At 43.9% G+C, this 26310-nt stretch overlaps 1 protein-coding gene across 1 annotated transcript in view; it reads left to right on the plus strand.

Moving 5' to 3' along the window:
* Dapp1 (dual adaptor of phosphotyrosine and 3-phosphoinositides 1) overlaps positions 1-24061 on the plus strand; it is a 48951-nt gene extending 24890 nt beyond the window's left edge. Inside the window, exons 4-9 of the mRNA XM_021658831.2 lie at positions 5786-5916; positions 13817-13864; positions 15225-15287; positions 16472-16557; positions 19955-20042; positions 21736-24061. Of these exons, the coding sequence (XP_021514506.1) occupies positions 5786-5916; positions 13817-13864; positions 15225-15287; positions 16472-16557; positions 19955-20042; positions 21736-21804 (485 nt within the window). The 3' untranslated portion in view covers positions 21805-24061. The remainder of the gene's footprint in view (positions 1-5785; positions 5917-13816; positions 13865-15224; positions 15288-16471; positions 16558-19954; positions 20043-21735) is intronic.
* The last annotated feature ends 2249 nt before the right edge of the window (positions 24062-26310 follow it).

The raw sequence follows: 26310 nt of genomic DNA on the forward strand, positions 1-26310 counted from the left end.
AAGCTAATGAAGTTAAGAGTTTAAGGATTGCTTGTGATGTTTCTGGAAGTAATTTAATGGACAACTTGGAATTTTGCCAAATCAAGCCAGCAATCACTTCTTCCATCCACGCTGGCCAGACACTAATGCTTTTCAGTCAGTCAGGGAGGTGTGTCTGCAAGTGAAAAAGGTAAGGGGGTGGTGAGCCCACGCTGGGCAATGTTTAGCAGGTTCCGGGCATTCACGCAGAGGTTTTCTCACATGTCAAATTATTTAATCTTCCCAGCTGCCCACAAGAATACATGCAGTGATCTCATTTTCAGATGAGGAAATTAAAAAGAGAGAGAGGCTTCAAGTTACTTTCCCTAGGCTGTGTATTTAGTAAGCCTCAGATGTGGGGCCAGAGCCCAAGCTAAGTTCATAAGGAGCAGGTACTTTCCGTGCTTGCTATGTGATTCAGACCTGTTGTTTGGTATCACATCATGGATCCGTCTCAACTTCCACCTTGTGTCATGTCTATTCTCACTGTGTTTAGGTGAAATGCAATTTGAGGGATGTTTAAATATTTTTATCACATTTATTTATTTATTTACTTATTTACTTATTTATTTATTGTGTGTGTGTGTGTGTGTGTGTGTGTGTGTGTGTATGTGTGCCTCAGTGCACACATGTGGAAGTCAGGGAAGACCTTTCTGGAGTCAGTTCTCTCCATGTGAGGCCCGGTATGAAACTCTGGTCATCAGGTTTGGCAGCAAACACCTTTGCCCATCTCTGCCGTCTCACCGACCTCCGTTCAAAAAAAGACTAGAGAAGCGATCTTAAAGCATTAGCAAAAGCTATCCAGGAAACATCCCGAGGTAGGAGGCATGACTGTACATCTCTCAAGAAAGGACATCAGACTGGCTGAATAAATAAATAAGGCAGAGCACAATGTGAAGACGAATGAGACTGCTCGGGAGAGGGAACTGGGAAGCAGGCGTGAGGGGAAGGGCCCTGGGAACAAGGTCCTTCAAGGGAGTGTCAGTTACAGGAAACAGGACATGCACTGGCTACAAACCTTTCTTACCATCTTCTTCCCACGTGTGTTTGAATTGCTTTCCGGGCAGTTATAAGTGGAAGGCATCTTGGAACCATTTAATTCCTCCTTTACAAACAGGCCTGATGAGGAAAAAAAAGAAAAAAAAAAAAAAAAAGAAAGAAATATGCACATCCCCATTCCTCAAAGTGCCTCCAGATGAGTTCTTTCTCCAAACCTCGATTTGTGCATGAGACTGTTGCCCACAGTGGAGGACAGTCTGCATGCTTTTGGGAGTCCCACGGCAATGACTCCTGAGGCTAAGAATAACTGTGGGAAAATGATCAGGCCCACGAATTCTCCAATCCACTCTAGCTTCTGCCGGTTGCCAACCCTGTGCCCTCGGGCGCGTTATGGCACCTCTTCTAGCTTTGAGCTTTGCTTTCATCATCATCTATAATGGAGCTTGCGGTAACAGTTCATCCTTTAGTGCTTCCTTGTGAAGATGATTCTCAGCATAAGTGCTCGCTGTTGTGACTCATTTACTAAACCCCTTGGTGGTAATTAATTCTATTAGATCCAAGGCAGGGGCCGTAAGCTCTTTGGTTATACCATGAAACTTCTAACGACAAATGAGTCCATGGAATGTTTGCAGTGCCTCAGATTTTAAGCCCTAGTGCACACATCTGTATGGTAGCATCAAGGGGCCACTCCAAACAGGTGACCTGACTTGTCTTGGACATTTGAACAGCATCTTTTGTCCTGGCTAGCCGTTCTACCTCTGTTGTCTTAGTGTGTTTCTCTCTGGAAGGCTGGATGTGGAATGGTAAGGCTGCTGTGGTTGTAAGTGAATGGTGGTTGAAGTATGTCAAGGAAGCACAGAGGCAGACAGGAAAAAGAACTGAACTATTCATTTAGGTCTCCCACACCACTGCAAAGCCATATCCCAAAGGCACTGACCAGGAAAACACACAGTGACAATTGCAAAGCTGTTTTCTGAACCCAGAACAGTATAAGTAAAACATGGGTGAATATTTTCTCATTTGTTTAATTTAACAAATATGTATTGAGTGCCAGTCACCAGATGGACACTGTTAGCCTCTGAGAAAATAGGAAGGTGACTTAGGAATTCTTTTTAAAAAGATTTGTTTATTTTTATGGGTATAAGTGTTTGGCCTGCCCTATACCACATGTGCCCACAAAGATCAGAAGAGAATATCAGATCTACTTGAGCTGGAGATACAAAGGGTTGTGAGCCACCATGTGGGTGCTGCGAACTGAACCCAGGTCCTCTGAACCACTGAGTCATTGTTCCAGGACCCTCAAAAAAACATTATTGATCTCCAACACCATACGGTCCAGCAGGGAGACCTAACAAACTAACTTTCATGCGTAAAATAAATATGAAAATCGAAGTTTCCCACTAGGAGCCATGTGTGTGCCAAACTACATTCCGTTTCTTATGCCAAAACAATACCAGAGGCCTGAGGCTGTTCCTCCCTTTTTTCTGAGTTTCATCTAGAGGAGCCCCTTAACACAATCATGGTGCTGTGTATGGAATTGTAGATGGATCTGTCACATAAACTCTATGTTATCATTCAGCCCATCAAATTAGAATGCCCATGTTGATCCAGCTCTGCTCATCTGAAGAATGTTCCCCTGCTGAGCAGGTCTGAAGCCAGGCTCATTGTCAGCTGCAGGAAGCAACCTTCATGAAGTTCAGAAACTGAATTGAAACTTGGAACCAAAGTGGTTAGGGCAGGTGGTTTCTGACCTGCTTCCCTCTCTGTCCTTCACCACACCCACCCCCCTCCAAATCCTCCACACACACCTCATTGCCTTTTATCTGACTCTTCCAACAGAGTTCTGTGGTTCCTTTTTCTGAATTCATCAAGCCAAAGTTCCTTTCCAATAGGTGAAGACACTGCCTTGGGGTTTGGGTGGAAGTTCTGAGAGTCCGAAAGTCTCCAGCTAGCTAATGTAAAAACACTGGAGTACAAGGAAAAGATGGGGTGCTTCAGTACATTTGTTCAGGGTGCACAGGCAAGCTGAACAGAGAGCAAAGGAACCAGCTCAGTAGTCACGGCAAGTCAGAGGCTATCAATGACGGACATGCCGGAAGGGGCCTAGCCCTACCCCTTTCAAACATGGACCTCCTGCAATGCTTGTCAAGCTAGGGAACAGCAGCCAACTGCTATGGAGGGTCTGAGCCTTCTTTCCAGAGGAGAAACTAAGTGAAGTGGATCCAATTAGTGGACACACACACACACACAATGGTGGGAGGGGGAGGAGAGACGGGCAGACAGAGCAGAGGGACACAAAGAGAGACTATCATGTAAAGACTTAAAGTGTGGAGCAAGAGAGATGGCCCAGCTGTTAAAAGTCCTTGCTCTCCTTGCAGAAGACCAGAGCTCGGTTCCAGGCACCCACTTCAGGCAGCTGAGTTCCCTGCAACTCCAACTCCAGGGGATCTGACACACTCTCTGGCCTCAGCAGACACCAGCATGCACATGTGCACACATGCACGCACGCAAACACAGGTAGAGACAGAATCACACACACACAAATAAAATCTTAAAAAAAAAATTTAGGTTCACCAAAATTCAGTCATTAGAGTTTCACACTTCAGGACTTTTAAACATTCTCTATCAAAGGATAATGTCTATTGTTTCGTACTCTTTCTACGAACACCCTTTATGTGTTGCACAGCTCAGCTTTGTGAAGGAAGGTTAGCTGCTTGCGCTAGCTAGGGGAAGAATTAAAACACAGAAGGGCTAGATCAGCATGTTCAGAGGGGCAGGAGAGGGGCAATCCAGCTTGATCTTTGCTGGTGTATCCAGGGCTCTTTCCACAGTGCCAGACTGACTGCCTGGAATATCAGCGGTGATGTTTCTTGGGCGTAGGACACATAGGTGTGACCCAAGCCCTGAGTTCACCCAGCATCTGCAGAGCTGTGTGGTGTTCACGTGGACCCTGAGCCTGCTCAGTGGCTGCTCTTGATTTAGACACCTCTGTTTTCATTCTGATTCGTCCTTCACAAATGACTGATGGATTCCCGGCAAGGCTCAGAGTGATAAGAGAGAGCACAGCCAAAGTGCAAGAGCAGGACTGTGTTCTCCCAGAACTGCCAAGCCATTTGTCATTGTGAACCCAGTGCTACTGATGTGAACAGGACACAGAGAGGGCCAGGGTCCTATTCTTCTCTATGTCACTATCAGTGACACCTTCTTTCCTAAACCAACCTTTGTTTTTCCCCACTTTATGGCAGCCCATTACCAGGGCCTGTGTATCTGATTTGACAGTCAGTCTTGTATATATAAGCACTGTACAGTGTTTTGAAGGGTCGTTATCACTCAAGTCCAGACCTTTTGAACCATCAAGGAGAAAATTTTCTATCACTATTATCCCCTCTTTTGTCCCAATTTGGTAAATATTCTTTCTGTAATCTTTCAACTCATCTTTTCAAAGATGGCCCCTGCCTTCCCCACCGCCTGCCTTTTGCCCTTCTTTCTTCATTTGTTCATAACATGTCTTACACCTGAAATGTACTGGCCTTGTGTTTCTGATCCCCGAATCTTGAACGTAAGCTTAATAAGAGCAGGAACCCGTGTCTGCTGTGGTGGTTCCATGGCCAACACAAGTGCCTGGGACAGAGCTGAGCAAATACAGGTCAAATTACCTGATGGTTAAATTATCTTCTTCATGACCTGAATAGAGCAGCTGCTGCAGAAAAGACTTCTTAAAATAAAAAAAGAAAGAAGGAGGCTGGGGATAGAGCCTAGTAGTAGAGCTCTTGGCTAGCACATCCAAGACCCTGGGTGTGATTTAGCAGCCCCATCCACCCCAAAGATTATGGAGAAGCCATTGCAATAGACGAAAGACAAAGACTTCGGCGTCCTTTTAGTCAGAGTTTCTAGTTTCTGATTGACTGATCAGTTAGGGGAAGTTTACAGAACGGGAAATATAAGAATGCCAAGTCAGACATTCTCTGAGCCTCTGAATGATGTTCCCAGGGCCTACTTCTCCAAGCTGAACCCCCTTTCTGCCTGGCCACCTCTTCTATATGGAAGTGGAAGCAATTGCAAATTGCAATTCCTGCCACACTCACCCAAGTCATTCCGTGGGAGAGCATAGGGAGAGGGCTGGGGGCCATGGTTTGGAGGTCCACCGGTTTGTTATCTTTGTTCCAATGCTGCTAAGCACTAAGGGCCCAGGGCTTGCAGCTTTGTCTTCACAGCTCTATTAGGGTCAGCTTGCAGATTTTCTAGTTATTGTCTAAAGTCCAGCTCAATCATCGAGCTTCTCGTGAAAGCCTTTCTGAATATCCCACTCTGTCCACGCCACTCTTCCGGCCTCATCGCGCATGTTCATTTAAATGACTACATTGATGACTGACCTAAGTCATGCCGTACATCTCCGCATCCAAGTTCTATGGCTTGTGTGAAGCCGCTACTGTGTGAACGCTGAGGACGTGAGCAATCACACGTGTCTAGCAACAGAGGGGGTGATGAGAAGGCTCAGGTGGGAGGAGGTCATGCTTCACAAGCTTGATAACCTGGGTTTGCTCCCTGGAGTCCCATGGTAGAAGGAGAGAACTGACCCCAAAAGTTGGACATCCACATATGTCACACACGCACACGCTACACACACTTACTATAAACAAACAAAAAAATAAACTACTTTACAAGCCAGTCAGTCACCTAGCTAACATTTGGATCTTCCCTTACGTGTCATATTGGATTGTATGTATATAAGTATGAATGAATGTATGTGTATTTCTGTTTCGCTCAGGGACTCTGATTGTTTTGAAACACCCTTACCCAAGAGAAGTGGAAGAACCTTCCATCTATGAATCGGTCCGGGTTCACACAGCAATGCAGACAGGAAGAACAGAGAGTGACCTCATGCCCACTGCACCTTCTGTAAGTGGCCCCTGTGCGCGTCCCTCGATGTCATTGAATGCAGTGAGAACTAAAGCCCATTGTCTCAGTAAAAGTTCTAGCTTGGAGCCAACCTAGTGGCATGCACTCGTAATCCCAGCACTGGGAAGTCTGAGACTTGAGGGTCGTTGTGAATTCAACCCTGGGCAGATAGAGAGTTCCATGTCAGCCGGAGCTGTCTTGTAGCACCCTGTCTTGAAAGGCAAGCGAACAATCAAACAACAAAACAGTGCATTCTAGAGGGAGATAAAAAACTTGAAAATTGATCAGATCATCTGGCCCAAAGAAAACTTAAAACAAACAAACAAACAAGAAACCGCCCATAAAAGCTTTGGCTGACTGTAGCTCAGTGTTACAGGGAGGTATTGTGAGTCCTGGCTTCCATCAGCCGTAGAACACACACACACACACACAAACACACACGCACACACACTCATGGAGAGTGAAAGAGAAAGAAAGAGAGGCCTTAGTGATAAGATTTCAAAAACTTAGCAAATGTCTCTCTTTAAAAAGCCAAACAGGCTCGTGTTGAAACAGGTGGGAGATGCGTTCTCCTACCTGCCTAACCAGGCATTCTTTGACAAGCTGCCTCAAACTTACAGAAACAGTTTCCTTTACATTTCAACTGTCCGTGAAAGGAAGGCCTTCTCCAGCTTCACCGGAAAACTTAGGGTGCTGTTTTTCTAGCCTTTGTTCTTCGTTGACTGGCACCCACAGGGAGCAAGCAGTCATACTTCTCTGCAACATCATCCGGCCCTGCTTTAGCCTGAGTGTTACAGGATCACTTCTGGCTCTTGCCTCCCCTCAGAGCCTTGGGTATGTTCTGTGGGCCACAGTCTTCGGGTTTCTTTCAAATCTCCTTCCTTCCCCGTCCTTAGGGTTCCTCCCCTTGCTGTTTCCTCCTGGAATACTGAGTACTTCTAGTAAGAGAAATCTCTATTTCGGCAGATGGTAAATATGGCAATGCCCAAATAAAACACCAAGAACCAATTCTACGCTTGAAAAACAGTCACTTGGAGTTAATTCAGCTACCAAAAAATATTAAAGCAGATGGGACTTTCCGATCCCAGAAAAGTTTTGTTTGTTTGTTTGTTTTTCTATTCTGATGCCAAAGAAAGCTTTTTTAGATGTACCATGGTGGGCATGATGGTGCAGTCTGGAAATCCCAACACCAGGGCCGTAAATTTGAGGCTAGCTAGGGCTATATATTAAGATGCTGTATCAATAAAAGGAGAAGAAGGGCTCCATACAACCGGAGGACCTGAGCTGAGCAAAAGCCAGGACTCGGCAACACGCGTGATCCTCATTCCCTGGGAGGAGACGAGAGGCAGAGATGGTGGAGTCTCTGGGAACCTCCAGTGCCGCTGATCTGATGGGTGTTTCAAACCAGGTAGAAGGTGAACATACCCATGCTTGTACTCCACATACATGCTATAGCATGTACATGCACACATGTGAGCATACACATGCAACATATATACAGGAATCATTGCTTGTACATTTTTGTGACTCCGTAGGCTGGGTAGTTAATGGTATGCCTTATTATTACCATTTTACCAGAACTCTCACATATAAAAATCCTGGAAATTGATTTTAAAAGGTCTGGGGTTTTGGGTTTTTTGTTTTGTTTTGTTTTGTTTTGTTTTTTGGCTTTGTTAAAGAGTTAGCAAAAGGAGGCATCAGATGTTGGAACTAGAGATAGCTAGGAGAGTACCGTGAGTGATACATATTCCAGAGTCAGACAAGAGCAGAGATCAGATCAAGACCTTTTCTGCCCAGTTCTTGTTTTCTGGCTAGCTAGTTCCCTTCATGGTTTCCTTTCTCCCCGTTCTTAGCTTTCTTCCCATCACAAAACCAACTCTTGAATCAACTGCCTGTTTAATTTGACATTCTCCTCTGCTAGACTTTTTTTTTGAGAAAAAAATTTATACAATATATTCTGATCATACTTTCCCCTCCCACAAATCCTACCAGATCCTGCTCACCTCCTTACCCACCCGATACATGCCCTTTCTCTCCCTCTTTAAAAAAGCAAACAATCGAACAAAACAGATTTTTTAAAAAAGCAAAATATACAAACAAAAGACCAATAGGACAAAAAATGTCCCCGAAAAGCAAAACCAGACAAAAGATGAACAAATGAGTACATTTTGTGTTGGCCAACTTCTCCCAGGCATTAGGTCAACCCTAAAGTGTGGTCAATATGCTCAGTGAGACTCCATTAAAGAAAAGTAATTTTTCCTTTGCCAGCAGGTATCAATTAAAAGTAGTTCCTTGGTGAGGGGTGGACGCCCGTGTCCACCTTCCCCTCTCAGGCTCTGCTAGACTTCTAAAGATCACGGTCATGAAAGAGTCAGCCGATACTTAGTCTGTAGCTTTTGTCTCACTTAAGACTAGAACCCTTTAGACCAAACTATGGAAATCATGTTACTTTTCGTTTGCTTCTGCGCCTGCCTAAGTATATAGGAAGAGAAATTTAAACAGTGGCTAGGACTTGTTCAACAAGGAGTGCATATCATACAATGAGACGCCTATGGAAATCATTACATCGTGATGCCAATCACAACAATAAAGGCTTCTGAATAGATCCTGAGCCATATTGCATCACTGTTTGCTTATGGAGTCCTGGACTGACACGGTTGAAGGAAGACTGCTGGTCAGATTGGCATTGTCCCCTGCTGAGCCCGAGGGCTCTTTGTTTATTAGTTGTCCCAAACAGCCATCTGACGTGGCACCTCTGTCTCCCAACCGTGAGCTCTGAAGTATCCACACGTCTGTTTTCTCTTCTGAGAATTCAGCTCCTACCTGAACTCTGTCTGTGGAGGAAGAACATTACGTCATACTTATAGAAGAAGAACTTGTTTGAAGTAAAAATGAAAGTAACCCCATTTCCCCCAAATGCAGGTGCTTACATAAAATTACTTAATAACCTTTGTCAACTTCATTTAAGGAAATTATTACTCATGAATTACAAACAGTGAAGCATTAGGTTCCTGAGGCAAGATTAAAGTTAATTAATTCATTTGTTAAACAAACTGTTTTAAGTGCCCACCATAAAATCCATAAACTCATAAACTTTAAGTACTGTGAGTTTTGCAGTAAACTAGGCAAAGTTCCCCCCCCATTGAGTTCCCATTTTACTGCAGGTGACAGACAATAATCAGCCTAATACTATAATACCGAACAGGTTAAGGGGAGGACAGCGCAACCTCCCTGAACAAGAAACATTTGAGAAGAAACGTCACTTAGAGGAAGGAGAAAATATGATATGTGCATAGATGAAATTACCCACAATTTTTTTTAAATATAGGAATGAATAGCTCACATCAAGGAGTAAGAAGCCAGAGTAGACAGAGAAAGTAACGTAACATCCCTGAGGCAAAGATTCTAAAGAGGGGCTTCAAGGACCAACAAGGTCGGCGTCACTAGGAGGAATGTAAGACGCAAAGAGCATGAGAGAGCCAGGTAGAGATGCTTGCCAGAAGTAGGAATGTTGAGGCAAGCTAAGTGTCCTGCAGTCCATGGCCCAAATGCCAGCTCTCTCCTTCGCATGCCCTGAAAGCCTTCATTGTACAAGGCAGGGAGTCTTTGTTCTGGATGTGCAGAAAGTTTGAGAGTTTTAGTCATATCATTGAAGTCTTCACATGTTTAAAGAGAGCCCCTAACTACTGAATACTCAGTGGACTTGCCACTGAACGAGGGGCAAAGGGACCTCTTAGGACACGAGCTGGTCACCATCAAGATGTTATGAGGGTATGAGACACAATGATAGACAATGTAGCTATATTCCAGAGACAATGTATTTCAAGTTTCTGACTCAGATTGTCTTAGTTGGAAAGCACTTCCTTAGCAGATGTTTCTTTTGCTTCTGTGACATCTTTTCTGCTATGTGATCTATGACATGTGGTAGTTCCTCTTGGGTGTCATCTTTGTGTGTTTCCAGGATGTTTATCTCAGTGTCTATGTGTATTCCCCCTCCCCAACCTTCTCCGCTTGTGTGTGTATTTAGGTTCTTCATTTCCGAGTTAATAATGAATGTATTTAACTATGCCCTGTGACCTGCATGGTTTCCTAAAACAGTTACATAAATTCCTCAATATTCTACTATTGAGAGTATGTTTACTTACAATAGTCATTCTGGTATTTTTTTTTAAATCACATTTTATGATTTGGGATAAACTTGAATTTACAGAATAACTGCAAGAATAATCCAAAAAGCTTTTGTTTTCCCTTAGCCATTTAAGATTTCCCTTAATTTATAGGAGGCCTGAGCCTTTTAAAGATTGCAGAGACCGTTTCCTACAGACAAAGACAACAAAGAGACTTGCTCACACGACCGCGCCCCGCCATCTAAGTTAGAATGTTGCCTTGCCACTCTTGTATCAGCCCATCGCAGTGAGCTGTTTCCGCCATGCAGTCCTGGAGGACACAAAGATCCTGCCCTCAGTTTTATGTGTCCTGTCAGTTGAGCATCATTCCTGTCTAAACTTGTTTTTCCTTGAGCTTCCCTCTCTTTCATTTATACAAATCGGAGGCCGACCCTGTCCTAAACTATTCCTCGTGTTTGCTTATCTCTCATTGAGTCATGATTAGGCTGGAGTGTGTGGGTGTACAGAAACACCACGATGGACTCTCATGCCCCTCACTGCCTCCTCCAATCCACCAGGTTTGCAGCATCCCTAAAAGAAAGGGTTTGATCCTGTGAGAGGTATCTCCAGCTTTCTTCACTCTAGAATCATTTTTTTTCTTTTCTGTTATTAATGAAAAATTTCCAGAAAGCAACCAGAGAATGTATGAATATGCATACTCTGTTCCCTACTAAAATTTTGCTCATCAATTGGCGTTTACTGGCTGTCTTAACCACTGCTCTGGCTATTTTGAGCAGTGAGCCTTCTTTTATGTTTATTGGCCGCCAGCTTGCTGTAAGGAAGAGGCCTTTATTTCCCACATTTTCCAGTGTTTTGCGTATCAATGGGTTAAGACTCTAACACACTTTATTTTGATTTTTCACAATTGTCTGGGATTTGGTGGGTAAGAATCCTTTCAGGGTGGCTTCTGTGTCCATGGACTCCTAACACTTTGGTAGCTTCGCTTTCTGGTATAGCAAGGCGCTCCAGACTTAGCACATACTTTTCTTGTGCTCATATCTAAAACCACTATTTTTCCAGAAGAAATGCCTTGTTCTTGTCTAGAAAGCAGTACTTTACAACTTGATATCCGGGGCACATAAACCTGTTTTGATTGAACTGTCACTCTCCTACCTACTTGGGGATAAGGAAAAGATATGGGGGTGCATGTGTCCATCGGTCCATCTGTCCATCTATCAATTCTTCCCTCTATGAATGCACAGCAATGACTGAAATCCTCACCAGAACCTCAAGGCTCATTCTAGGTTTTTCTCTCTCCATGCTTGTGACAGCTTCTCCCACAGGGAGGACTATGGGCCCATTTCCCGGAATTTGGTGATCAATGAGTGTAAGCAATGTCCACCTGCTGCTCTGATGCCCATCCCCCAATGGACTTCACTCACTGATCTGTTCCAGGCTGCCACCCTACTCTCACTGCAGACGCCTACTTTACCAATTTCTCTGTGAAACTACACTCTTCACCATCTCCACCCAAACAGGAGGAAGCCCTCACCCCACCCAGCTTTAACCACCCCCACCAAGCTGCTGCCCCCATAACTAGTGTCACCACCTACATGGCTTTTCCCTGTTCTCTGCTTGGGCTCTACCACCCTGTGACAAGGTGCATGAATGTCCACACACTCATTCCACCTAAGGACTTTGTATAGGTATGGCAAACAGTGAGCATGGCGTTTTTGTTGAACATTTAGGTTGTCCCTAGCCTGGGAGTGTTCCAAACATCTTCCCTGCTATAGATCATATCAGGTTTAAGGATAAGTCTGCCGTGCAGTTATTTCAGTTCTTCTATCTGGAGGACTCTGGATCAAATTATATTCTCAGATCATCCGTCTTCAGCATTTCACTTATCAAAACCAAAGAAAATAGGGTATAAGAGGTAATAGTGAGTCATAACATTATTCCTTAGCTTGAGTTCAGAGGCTAATTCTGTTAGGATCTTTTACAAAAAATTCACCCTTGATTATTTGATCTCTATAGACATTTATCTGTAGCAACCCAAAATGATAATTTTAAAAAGTTCTCAATATTTAACTCATTTTAATTTCTTTTTTCAATTTTAATTTTCTTAATATATGCTGTGCACATTTTGCCTGCATGTGTGTCTACAAGTATTTATGCCTGGTGCCCTCAGAGGCCAAAAAGAGGACACTGGATCCCCTTGATCTAGAGTTACAGGTGGTTGTGAATGCCCATGTGGTACTGAGAACCGAACCCAGGTCCTCTGGAAGAGCAACAAGTGCTTTTAACCATGGAGCCATCTCTTCAGCCCTTCAGTTCAATTCCTTTAATATCAAATAAACCACAATGATTATGTGATGTCAGACCAAGCGGTGTTGACTAGCATTCCTGACATGCACACTTAGGACATTGATTTTTACTTTTCTGTCCTCAGAATTCCAGAAGTGGCTCTGAGCTGTTGCTCGACTCTGTCCTTGGAACCTTGGTAGTTCCTCTTTCTATTTAGTAGGAAGAATTCACCCCCGGGAGGAACACTCTGGAAACTCCCATAAAAAGAACTGTGACGTCAATGAAATAATTTCCCAGTTCTTATTTGTTATCTTCTCTATAACAAAAGATATTGTATGAGATCACATCAGAACAAAATAACCTCCCAGCAATTCAGTTTGTACAGAAGATTACAGAATTATGAGGGTCTTGATCTTAGGGCCCCTGGCCTATGTAAATTTTTGCACCATTCCCATGATTCATAGGTGCTAAGTACTGCTGTTACCTTTAAACTAATGAAACATAAATTAAAAGAAATAATTCATCTGTATTTCAAACCCCATTTTGAACAGATGAAGTATAAATGCATTTACTCTTCTTAATAACTTCTCCATGGGATGTGAGTCTCATGAGATGACTTTGGAGTGGAGAGCATCACGTAGAAGAAAGACTGTGTAATAAAATAAATATTGCATTTCTGCTTCACAGTTTCCTCTTAAACGTTTTAAAAAACCAAAGCCCTAAAATAAGGAAATCCTTTTAGTTTTCTTAATATACTGTTCCAAATGTAGTAATCCCTCAGGATCGGTCAGTATTTCCAAGACCCCACATGAATGACCTTAGCTGTCCAAGACCCTTCTATGAAATGGCACAGTATTTGCACAAACTATCCACATTCTCACTTGTACTTCATATTAGATTACTTATCATACCCAATGCAGTATAAATATTTGTGTTAAATGGTGAATAGAATTTTTTGTTTGGGGGGATGACAAGAAAAAGGATCTATACACATTCAGTACAGACTCAATGTTATCAAATATTTCAATCCATGGCTAGTGAATCCAGGATGCAGAACTTATGGATACGGAGGCTGAAGGCCAAAAGTGGGGTCGACCATCCATTACACATGATTGTTATATACTAGGACTCCTACAGCAATGCAAGAAGCACCCTACCTCACACCAGAGGTGGTTAATTGTTTTCAAATTGCCAAAGAGCCTTCCCATCAATGCCTGTTGATATGGAATACCTCAGACGATCCAGTCTGCAAAGGGTCTCCCACGGCACCTGGAAGAGTTTCAAGAGCCAAGTGAAGAAAGAATGAGGACCGTTAAAGATCAGTGGTGAACATGGTCCACCTAGAACAGGACAGAAGGGCGAGCCTGTAGGTTGGGGTAAAGTGCCTAGACTAAGTGTTCATCCCTAGCACTGCAAGATAGAGCAAGACAGGAGCACACGGCCAAACATGTGACAATTCTGGCCTTCATTCCGAGTATTTTCTTTTGCAGCTGGGCACCAAAGAAGGCTATCTCACCAAGCAGGGCGGCCTGGTAAAGGTAAGGGAGAGTGGTTTTGTTTGTTTGTTTGTTTGTTTTTAAGGAAAATTGTAAACACTTTGAACCATTTATATTTAACTTAAAAAATGACTTGACCGTTCTCTGGCAAAGCCCCACGTAAGAGCTCCCTGCAGTTCATACTAAACCGGAAGCCCCGTGCCGCATGCGTGGAAGGGTACAGAAACAAAGGGTCAGTTAACTCTTGAGAATTTCTGCTCCGTTTTGTTTTAACAAACAAGTCAAGCTTTTATAAAATGTTTGCTGAAAGGTAGGCCAAACATATCACTGGTGTTAAAAAAAAAATGACATTATAAAATTGCCAAAGTAAACATAGTTTAGACCTTTACAAGTCAGGGCACCTGACTGCTCCCTGCCAGCAACTGTACCTTTAAAGTTCTGTTTAATTTCCATGCGTCACAGCCACCAACATACACGGTGCCAGCTCTTGTCTATTTTAGGAGTCAGAGTCCTTTACCTTCTCTGCTGTGAGCTAGGCTGCTTGAACCTAATCTAATCACGCAGTTATTCATGCTCTTGCCAGCCTGGATGATGCTCCCCGAGGCGGGGAGACATTCGTGTGTGTGGTCTATTTGTCGATTTGTTGGTTTCGTGTTCAGGTAGGGTCTCACTCACAGCGTAGGCTGACCTCAGACAGTCTTATTCCTCAGCAGTGTTAGGATTACAGGCAAGCACTGCCATGCCTGAATATTTATTCCAGAATCGTCTATCATCTCTTTTAAGTGGGAGCGTTGCCACCTGAGACCCTATCAGGGCTTTATTAGGACGAAGGCCCGTAATAGCCAACAGCAACAGTGTTTGCCCTGAGTCTGTGAACTCTGTCAGGTAGGATTCAGAATGTCACGTGGTTAAAGGTTCCTAAATCCCAATTGGCTTATTTGTGAAATAATTACTACTAACAACAATAATAATAGATGGCATTATTTTATATGCATTTGGATACATTTTACTAAATATACACTATATAAATAAAGTTTCAAGAGTACACATGAAATCTACGTAGATTTTTGGTGTGGGGATATAGTTCATAGCAGGTTCTCAAAACTGATACCTATTTTTATTAGAGTTAAAATGGAAACTTAAGTGGTTTGTTATAAATCCCCTTGAATATTAACAACAGCTGCATCTATTCATTTAAATAAACTTAGTGGTATTTCTATTGTGTTCTAAGAACACAGAATCATCTTACTTTTTATAGCCATTTTGAAACTCTTCTCAAAAACAATACCCCAAAATATTTTAGGCCTATTTTATCCAATCTTTTATATACTTTTAAAATGAAAATAAACTATCAAGTTCAGATACTACATTCTTGTATTCAAACTTAATTTTTCCCCTTCAGACCTGGAAAACAAGATGGTTCACTTTGCAAAGGAATGAACTGAAGTATTTCAAAGACCAGATGGTGAGAAAGAAGAAAGATACCAGCACTCCCCTTCCCCCAACCTCAACCTCTCCATCATGTCGTCGTCCCCCCCCCCATCCCCCCTTCCCCCCCCCCCATCCCCCCTTCCCCTCCCGCCATCCAGACCTCAACCTCTCCAACTCGCCACTCCCACCCCACTTCTATGTCAGTTCTGTGAGAAACTAGAGTCTAGAGACCGAGCTCTTTCGACTTGTATTTATGTAGAAGGGGAGCCGGGCACACTGGCTGCAGAATTTGGAGGTCAGAGGACAACCTGTGGGAACTCTCCCCTTTCCATAGGTAGGAGCTCGTGGGAACCAAACTCTGGTCATCAGGCTTGATTAGAACGCAAGTATCTTTACCCACCGAGCCATCTTACCAGCCCAAGATCTGGCCTCTTGACTCCTGATCTATTCTGACGCTGTTAAAATGAGCGCTCCCTCCAGGAGCTGCTTTTGGGTCTGAGTAGCATATGGCTCCCTCTGTTTGGGACAGTGGAATTTCCCCCCATGCCAGCCAGTCTTTACTAGCTGTCCCTATTAAGCAATTTTCCCTTTTATTAAAAGCATAGCCATTTCTGAGGTCCATTTTATCATGCCAACTTAAAATGATTTCCCTTTTTTTTTTTTTTGCATACAAGAGTTCTGCAATAAAGTTCTTGAAAGATGGGAGAAAATATGACTCCTTTTCATGTGCTAAAATCTCTCCATCTGATATAAATTAACAAAAGCAACACCTTTTAAAAAAAGATTTATTTTATTTTAAAGTGTGTGCGTGAATAATATTGTCTGCGTGTGAGTATGTGCTTGTGAGTATTGGTCTCAGGCCAGGGGCATTGAACCCTTTGGTGCTGGAGTTACAGGCAGTTTTGAGTTGCCAGGTGTGGGTGCTAGGAATTGAACACAGAGCCTCTGAAAGAACAGGTCAAGAGCAGGTGACCCTCTTAACCAGTGAGCCATCCACACAGACCAGCAGCTCTTCCCGATGCTTGGTCTGTTTGGTCTGTGAAACGCTGGTCCCCAAGCCCCAGTGTGTGCCTCCCCTGGCAGGCTTTCCCATTGTCCACTACCCCAATGAAACGAAATGGACAGTTGCATGCCGCAGAAACCTTGTTAAGGGAAGAGTGATGGACACCTGTATGTGTTTATTTTTTACGTCATGTTTGCTTTTTTTTTTTTTTTCAGTCACCAGAACCAATTCGGATCCTAGACCTAACAGAGTGCTCAGCTGTTCAGTTTGATTATTCACAGGAAAGAGTAAACTGTTTCTGGTAAGATATTTTCATAAAGAAAATGTTTCTAAAAGTCTTTTAAGCGGAGGAATAAAAAGCTATCTATCTTCATGTGTACGTGTCTGGATCAGAGAGACATGGACTTAGCCTCCTGTGGGTGCTGCCTCTTAGGTGCTTGCAGCTGCAGAGGCCACAATGCCTCAGCTAAAGTGGCCTCAGCCAAAGGCAGGTTGGCTAGGTTCAGGCTGTGCACTGCACAGCAAAAGACACGTTCAGACATTCACATCTTAAGACAACTTCACTGCTTTGAGATTTTCCTCTCTGTTTTATTTATCATTTTGCTGGCTCCTGTGATAGGTGGTCTGTATTGCTAGGGTCCTGTCTGGCTTGCAGACGGAAATGTTTTGTCCTGATATGATCAGTATATTATGAAACATTTCTGAGACTTGATAAAATAAGGCACTTCTTCCTCTCTGCCAGCTTTTGTTTGGAAGTTTTTCAAACATACCCAAGCTGGAAGATGTAAGCTCTTTTCCCTCTAGGCTTGGCACATTAAGAACTTGCCAGATTTTCTTTCTCACCACTTTTCTTTCTTCCTTTTTCCTTTTCCATTTTTTTCTTTTTAAAAATTTATTTATTACAACTTATTCACTTTGTATCCCAGCTGTAGACCCCTTCCTCATCCCCTCCCAATCCCACCTCCCTCTATCTTTTCTTACCATGACCCTCCCCAAGTCCACTGATAGGGGAGGTCCTCCTCCCTTTCCATCTGACCCTAGCTTATAAGGTCTCATCCGGATGGCTGCATTGTCGTCCTTTGTGGACTGATAAGGCTGCTTCCCCCTCAGGGGGTGGTAATCAAAGAACCAGCCATTGAGTTAATGTCAGAGACAGTCCCTGTTCCCCTTACTAGGATAAACATACTAAAATCTATACCCCTAAAGAAGCTAAGCAAGAAGGAGAGGACCCTGGGTAAGATGATCAAGTCTCATCCAGAAAGGCAAATGAGACAGACATCAGAAGAGAGAGAAAACAGGAAACAAGACAGCAGCCACCACAGAGCCACCACCTCTGAAAGACTCTACCTGGCAGGGTATCAAAGCAGATGCTGAGACTCATAGCCAAACATTGGGCAGAGTGCAGGAAATCTTATGGAAGAAGGGGGAGATAGAAAGACCCGGAGGGGACAGGAGTTATACAAGGAGAGCAACAGAACCAAAAAATCTGGGTCCAGGGGTCTTTTCTGAGACTGATACTCCAGCCAAGGACCATACATGGAGATAACCTAGAACCCCTGCACAGATATAGCCCATGGCAGCTCAGTTTCTTTTCTGTTTTTGAAACAGGATTTCTCTGGATAGCCACTGTGGCTGTTCTGGAAGCTTTGTGGTCCAGGCTGGCCTTGAAATCACAGAAATCAGCCTGCCTCTGCCTCCTGAGTGCTGGGATTTAAAGGCATGTGCCACCACACCTGGCTCTATTACCACTTTTCCTCATCACTTCTTTTTTTAAGCCAATTGAAAAAAGTTGCAAAGATACAGAATTGTGTACCTCCTGAGAATAAAGATAATATATACAGAAGAGTAATTTCATTATTACTCCTAAGAGAGTGAACAATTTACAGCATCAACCAACAACAGACATCTTTTGAATACCTACCATATGATCTAACAGAGATTTGCTTTTCTTAAGTAACATCTTGAGAGGCAGGTGGACTGTGACAAGGTCCCATGCATGGCCTCCACCATTCTTTTGACTCTTCTCCAGCAGGCTTCTTCAGATCCAAGTGGCTACCTTCAGCCCTTGTGTCTTTGCCGGGGCCAGCCGGGCAGAGTCGAACGGTTCTTGAGTCGGGTGTGAGGATTAATATTAATAAAATAAACACACAGCACACAGGAAACTTTTTAAAGGTCCAGACTCGACAGCTTTTGCAAAAGGCAGACTGCTGCAGCAAGCAGTGCCAGCAGCCAGTCTCCAGTGCTGCCTCATCCTCTGCCTCCAGCCTTCTGACCACTTTATTTTTTTTGAGGAGTTACTTTAGCCAGTAAAACATCTCAGAACAATAGGTTAATTTGCACAAGGAGCCTGAGGAAGAGGTGTAACCCTCACAAGCTATCCCACCTGTTGTCACAAACAAAAGGAGATGGACTTGCAAGTTCTCCTCTGCCATTAGTAAAGACCTGCTAAAATCCATCTCTCCGCCGAGATTTAAATATCAAAGCAGGCCGCTGAGTCACGGCTCCCGACGTGTCTTCACAGACAAGAAGAAAGATGTATGAGCTACACCTGTCCCCTTGTATCAGGAAAGCCAACGTTTTCCAAGGTTTCCCTGGAAACCTTGCCCTGTAAAGTTTCTGCTCTACACACTAGCCGCAATGTAAACAACCAGAACGTAACTGGCTTAAACTAACTGAAACGTGTTGCCTGGGCTTCTGTTTGCAGGAAGAGAGGGAAATTTGTGTGAGTTTCTAGAGCAAATCATGATGTCCCCCGAAGGGAGTATCAATGACAAGTCCCGAAACCAGTTTATACTCAGCACAAGGTCAGCATTCTTCCCTCCCTAACCCTGTCTGCTAAACCTCCCACCCACAGGCCTGACTTCTACAACATGTGCTACTTCGCCATAAAGGTGATAGAAACACTTCTGAATTTCAGCTCAAGACAGATCAGGACCTTGATCAGGAGATCAAGGTCATCCTCTGCTATGTAGCAAGTTCAAGGCCCATCTAGGATACATGGGGAAAAATATAGAAAAAAAAAGTACTTGTGTCTTAATTATAAGAATAGAAAGAATAACCAGGATATATTAGGGCTGAGTTTATCACTCAAATGATTTTGGTTAAATGGAGGCAGCAAAATGAAGAGTTACCGTACACCTTCCAAATCTTTTGTGTTGTGTTGAAAGAAAGGCTCGTTTTCTTTATAGCAAAGATTAATTTACGGTAAAGAATGCATGAAATAACAAACTGAGGCTTTTTTTTTTGGTCCCCTTTTCCTATTCTATGTTTTGAAACATCTTCAGGAGGAAGGGTGACCCTCCTTAAAGCAGCCAATACTTGAGTTCTTTCGGCAAACCCTCTTATCTGCCAGGCTTACCCTTTGACCCACAGTCAGGCTCTGGACCACTGGGGAGGTCAGCTGAGTAAACTTACATTCCACAGAAGACGCTCACAACAAAAGGATGCGGGCGTGCCCTGGTCATACGCTTCTTCTTTGATGTGTCCTGGGGAGAATACAAATCTCGCCTATAATAATACAAGCTTAAAACTTCCTAGGTGTTCCTGCATTTGCTCTGTAGGCCCCAGTTCTTCAAAGTTCCCGTGATAACTGTGGGGGCCTTCCTCAAGTCTTCTTCCCCTGAAAGGCACTCATACTATTCAACCAGGGTAGACACACCTATTGATACTGACCATCTCACACTCTTTCCTTTCATCAGCTTAGTGTTTCCATTCAGGACGTTTTATCTCTGTGCAAAGACAGGCGTTGAAGCTGACGAATGGATCAAAATACTGCGATGGAAGTTGGTGAGTTACGAAAGTCCCCAGATTTCTAGTCTTGGTAATTAACGTGTTGATATCGACAAGCAAGTTCCAGTTGTCAGAGCAGGGCCCTAGAATAAAGGGAAGTCTGTCTGCAGCTTTGCGGAATAATCTGTGCATCCTTAATGGGTACACAAAGAGAGAGGGGGTTGTGAGAAGGCAGAGTGGGATGCAGCCCGCCTCTCAGCCTGTCCTTAGGACCAGCTGCTGGCAGTCTTCGTGCAAGGTGTGTTGGTTACTCTCATTTTGTCTGGAAGAGGACGTTGGGACTGGAAGGTGTCAGAGAAGGATGTTGACATACACTTCAACTTGGAAAGCATTTTGAATCGTCAAGAAGGGAGCTCGGGGAGGATTGTGGTTCCCGGGGTAGGCTGCACTTTGTGTGGGTCAAGCACCAAAGGTGTTTTGTCTTCCTGCCATGTACCTCCCAAGGGGAGGACAGTTACAAGAATTACCTCTCATTCCCCCCATGCATATAATAGAGAGCTGGTAGCCAAGAAAAAGCTTTCTGAGATTTCCTGTAAGAGTAATATATTAGCCTGGTTGTTGTTTTTCTCATGAGATGCATGAGGCAAACTACTTATGAAGGAAAGGAGATTCGCAGGTTTGGAGGTTCAAGGGTATAGCCCTCACAGCAGCTCAGCTTGTGAAGACCTCTTGGTGGAACTTAAACACAGGGACAGGCGATGGTGGAAACGTCACACTTCCAAACAGGAAGCCAGAGATGAACTGGAGAGGGGGTAGGTCACTTCTAGAACTCTCCCCAGAACAAGGGCAATGCACAGGTGACCTAAGAACTTACTAGCAAGTTCTGTCTTTCAAAGGCCCCATCACATCAACATAACAACCTTTGGAACCAAGCCTTTACGTATAGATCAAACCGTAGCATACTGTCTTGAAAACCTTGGCAAGACATCTTTTCCCTAATCTCTCTCTCTCATTCTTTCTCTCTCTCTCATTGAATCTGTAGGCATTGCCTGAAAATGAATACTCTAAGGCCAGGCTTGTTGCTCAGTCGTGGGGTGCTTTTTCTGACTCTGCCAGAAAAAGCAGGGTCTGTGAACATTGCTGAGCATCTGAGCCTGTCCCACCCACCCAATTTGAAATCGATGTCAGTACAGTGCTCATTCTAAGATTGCTCCGGGGCTGATTCTCAGTGGGGAAAAGCTTGGCCAAGGCAAACCTGGGCTGAAAGGACTCTGTTCCTACTTCATGTGTTTTGTCATTATCCAAATGGCGCATTAATTATTATAAGAAAAAAAAATAAATTAAAAAAGTAGCTCAAAGGTACACTTTCAGATTCCTCCCTAGACAAATGGCTCTTTAAGAACAAAACACAGCCCTTCTCTGTTTGTTTTTCACCTGCTCCCACCACTTAACAGTATATTATTGGCATCTAAGTCCACAGCTTCAGGCCCGCGTCTTCCTTTTTACTGGGCAGTGTTGTGTCATGCTTTCCCAGGAGTATTAGATGGATTCCCAAATTGCACACATTGTAACAGCCCCTCAACAATGTCTCAAGGAAAAATTAAAAAACAAAACAAAACATTAAAACATGGTTGGTAAAGGTATGGAAATTTATAACTGCATGCTTGCTTTGCTGCTTAACATGTCTTCCTTACCATTTTAGAGTATCTTAAAGTGACTCAGTAATAGCTGTATCTATGTTTTATTACAGTCAAAAATAAGGAAACAGCTGGATCAAGGCGAAGACACCATCCGAACCCGGTCGTTCATCTTCAAATAGAACTTAGAAGCGCCTTGGCTGAGGGGCAAGGCGGAAGGTTCCAGGTGCTCTCATCTGTGGTAGGCTTCAGAGCAAAAGCTCACAGAAGGACTTCCTCTAAAAACAAATCAAAATAGATTGTGGTTGGGAGCTGTATGCCTTTTACTGAGTCACGGAAAACAGCTGGCAGGACCTGGCCATCTGAGAACATTGAAGCAGCACCCTGCTGACGGAAACTGCCTGACTTCCGCTTCCAGGTGGAGCCAGTCTCAGCACACAGAGCAAGAGTTTGATTGCTGCCCCAGTGGCTTAGGCTTGTTGACTTCAGTTGCCCAGAGCCCTGCCCCAAGTCATGATCAGCACAACTGAAAACTTCAGGCCCTGCTTCTAAACAGCAAGCAAACAGCAGTGCAGTAGGGGGCTCAGGCTGCTCTTTTAGAAAGCAAATTAAGATAATAAACAGCAAGGACTTTCAAAGAAGGGCTGCTTTTGTTTTGTTTCTAGACAAAGCCCTCAAAAGGGGCTCAAGAGGTAGTTCAGCCATGAAAAGTGCATCTGCTCTTGCAGAGAACCTGAACCCAGTGTCTGGACCCACATCAAGTGGGTCGCAAATGCCTGTGACTCCGGCTTCAGAGGCGCCAATGCCTCTGGCCGCCTTGGGTGCCTGCGCTCAGTACACATACGCACACTCTTACACATAATGAAAAAAAAATCATTACAAAAAAAAGTTTCCAAAACTAAAATGAACAAATGTTCAACGTATTTATTTTTTTCTCTTAAAAGACTTAGAAACCAGGCTGGTGAGCGGGCTTAGAAAGCCATCTTCTCATTTGCTGAGCCACGCTTGAGAACCTGAGTTATCACGCCGCGGTGGAAGGAGAGAACTAACTCCACATGTCACGGCCTGGGTGCCCCCACCACACACACACACACACACACACACACACACACACACACACACACTAATTATCTTGTAAAAGCCTAGAAATCCAGTGAATCCTTCCCTTCCAACAATGAGCTGGAAGAACTACATGTCTTGTGGGTGACTTAGTTAGGAGAAAGGAAATGTACAATAACAGGTGAGAATGTTTTAAACAGAAAGAAAATACACCTTGAGGAAGGGTGGTAGGCAGTGGATAACTTTTATTGAATGGTTATCATTACAATTATAATACACTTATAAGCACTAAGTTCTCTTAAGCTGATGTTTCTTCAGATCGCTCGAGACTCCTGCATAGAGGAAGCACTCCGCCTCTCTTCCCAGGATCAGCTGTATGAGATTAGCCCCATGGAATACCCCAACCTTTTTAAAGGGCAACTTCTGTTTTCTAAAAAGGGGAGTAAATCAAAGCTTCTAAAAATCCTTGATACACAGCAGTTGCAAACCGGAATACCAGGACTGAGCTGCAATGCAATAATTGTGTTCAGAAGTCATGAACAGATTTTCACTTCTACCATTATTGATGTGGGCTTTTTTTTTTAAGGAAGGGAAACAAATGGGTGATGAGCCAGTGAGTGGTGCCGAGCTGATGGATTCCGTTCTTGCAGTGGAAAGGGACAATGGTTAAGCGCTTTCACCAATGTGACCAAGCTGCTGGTGTGAACAATTTATAGAAATTTCTCTGTGGTTCCAGATGTTTCAGCCCATCGTGCTGGGTGGGTAGGGTGTGGGGTAGCTGCTCACACCACAGCAGGCAGGGAGGCAGAGCAAGGAAGTAACAGGCCAGGGAGGAGGCCAGGAAGGGCCCCCAGGAACGTGTTCTGAGTGACATACTCTCAACCAGTCTCCATCTTCCCCAGCTCTGTCACCTCCCAATAGTCTGCTCTGGTTCTGACTTATCCATCAGTCAGACCTCTCATCTCTGGAATACTTTCAGAGATGCACCTTACTCATCTTGGTATTACTCAAGTTGTTATTTCTTTTCTTGTTGTTTAAACAACTAAGACTCAGAAATTATATTTTTGTTTCTTTCAGAGGGTTTTTAGAGATGGGGTGTGGATTAGTATATGACCATATACTTGTCTAGCTGCAAGCGGGGGAAGGAGTAATATAACTTGTTATATTTGTATTGCATGAAATAAAGCTATGTCAAGATAAAATGTGTTGAGTCAAGTCTGCAAAATAAGGAATAACAAATGGCTCCTCCTTGAGATGTATGGTTTTGTTTTCTTAGAAACAAGTCTTTCTTTACATAAGTGAATATTTTCTACCTTCTGTAAAATATGTTTATTTATATATCCTTTGTTTATTAAATAAAAAGTGCATGGTTTTGTTGTACATGTCCCATTTTGTTATTATAACATTTTTATTGCTTTGGAAGTAGAATAAGATCGAAAGGACTAATTGTTAGACACTGATACAGTAGGGATTTACTCAAAGCTCTGCTTGTCCTGCCTATTTGCCAAGCATGGGTGGCTTCATTTGCTACCCGGAGCAGAACGACCTGGAGAAATCGCTGAAACGATGGGTCATTGCCCTTAACAAACTGCTGACTGCCACGGAAGCTTCTGTAAAAACTTGCCTGCTTGCCTGCCCACCTTATGGATTTAGAGTATAATGTGGGAATTCAAACTGGACTGATGATGGAAGCCTCTCAGGAGCTGCCCTGGCTATGCTCCACTGGTGACATCACCTCTCTTCCACTCTCATCACTGTGGGAATGCTTACTCCAGAAAGATTCCCACAACCAATTTACTATCATAGTGATGGCACTTCAGTTAGAGTAGGAGGCACGGAAGACTGGAAGCTTGGGAAATCTTCCCATTCCTCCAGGGATTTGGCTGTGAACAAGGCAATAAATACATATATGACCTTGCATAGTAGTCAGTGCTGTGAGGGGTCTGCAAAGCATGAAGGAGCGTGAGCAGGACATTAGACCAATTGTTAGAGGGGCTGGCGTGAAGCAGGAACTACCATTTACCCTTTATTTCCCTAGGACCAAGCCTGGCAAATGCTTTATTCGCTCTTGGCTGTCCAGTGAGAACACCACGCTTCTACCTCCTGGGAAGAGCCTGGTGAGGGACTTTTGGCTAGTTCTTCAGAATGGCAGAAGGGAGGGTGTTATGTGCAGATGGCAGATCAGAGAAAGGGGATGTGGGAGAATCGAGAATGAGGATTGGATTCTCTTCCCCCTGTGAAGGCACAGCCAAATGCCAGCAATTACTGTCAAGATTCCTTGCAGGAAATCTTGCACCACATATTCCCTCTAGAATAGTAAACTCTCCTGTCTTGGATGAGGGAAGACTGGCATAGTCTGGGGGGAGCCGTGCCCTGCTTCAGAGGCCCTGGGCATCACAATGCTTTGGGAGGTGCTCCTTCTCTCTGCTCATTCCTACCCTGGTGGCATGCAGTAGTGCCTTGGCCTCCCTCCCGCTCTCCCCCCCCGCCATGATGTGGGCCTGCTCAGGCAGCAAACGTGAAGACTACAGTAGAGAACATAGATCCTCCCCCCTCCATCCACACTTCAGACCTTCACCGGTCTCTTCCTCAGCAAGGAAACTCTACAGTGGAGGCCAGGCTTGAGCCTCCACTCTGTTTGCCATGGCTTCAAGTTGACTGGCCATGGCTTCAAGTACAGTTCCTTAGCCAGCCATGCTGGAGGGCCAGTTTTCCTTTTTAAATATTTCTGATCTCTCACAGACAGGGATTCTGTAAAACTCCATTAAAATTGCCTTAAGGGGGCTGGAGAGAGGACCAGAGATAGGTTCCTAGGACCCACATCAGAAAACACACAACCATTTGTAACTCTAGCCCCTGGGGTTCCAGTGCCTCTTCTGGCCTCTACAGGTATGGGTGCACACACATGCACATATCCCAACCCTACCACACTCATGCACGTAGCCACCCCCACCACACACATCCACATACCCACCCCCTACCACATACATACACACAAATAACAAATTAAAGTGAAGCTCTAAATTCCGTTTTAAATATTAGGTTCAGCAGACATAGTTCTGTATCAAACTAGTATAAATTATTTTTTTCCCTGCTGGGAAGAAGCAAGTAGTTAAGCATCAATTTCTGTATTTTCTGTCAGTGGGGAGAACAGGCTGGTCTGTGGGCCACATTTTGAGTAGGGCAAGTACAGCAGTCTGGCAGGCAAAAGAAGGAAAGAGTCTATGGAGGCTGAGAGGCTTTGAGCCGCAAATGTTTAGTTAACAGCGTATGGGCAGGACTCCTCCAGTCAGCTGAAAGGTTTTTGGAGCAAGAGAAAAAAGCTGTGAGTGGAGATGGTCTCCATCTCTGGGCTACTCCACAGTTCTACTTCCCAGTTTCTCACCCTAACCCTTATAAAGAAGACAGTCATGTAAACCCTACCGATCTGCCTGAAAACAGACACGGCTTTCTCCCCAGGTATCTCACTTTGCTTTGCTGACCCATTTTAAAACTTCTATTTGTTGTTATTGTGTGTGATGCGGTCAGTCGGAGCCCAGTCCCCAGCCTTACACAGCAGGAGAGGACTGACTCTCTAAGTTGTCCTTTGCCTCTACATGTGTATGCACATATAATACTAACGAGGTATA

Source organism: Meriones unguiculatus, chromosome 10 (genome assembly GCF_030254825.1).
Source record: "Meriones unguiculatus strain TT.TT164.6M chromosome 10, Bangor_MerUng_6.1, whole genome shotgun sequence".
In the NCBI taxonomy this organism is placed as follows: Eukaryota; Metazoa; Chordata; class Mammalia; order Rodentia; family Muridae; genus Meriones; species Meriones unguiculatus.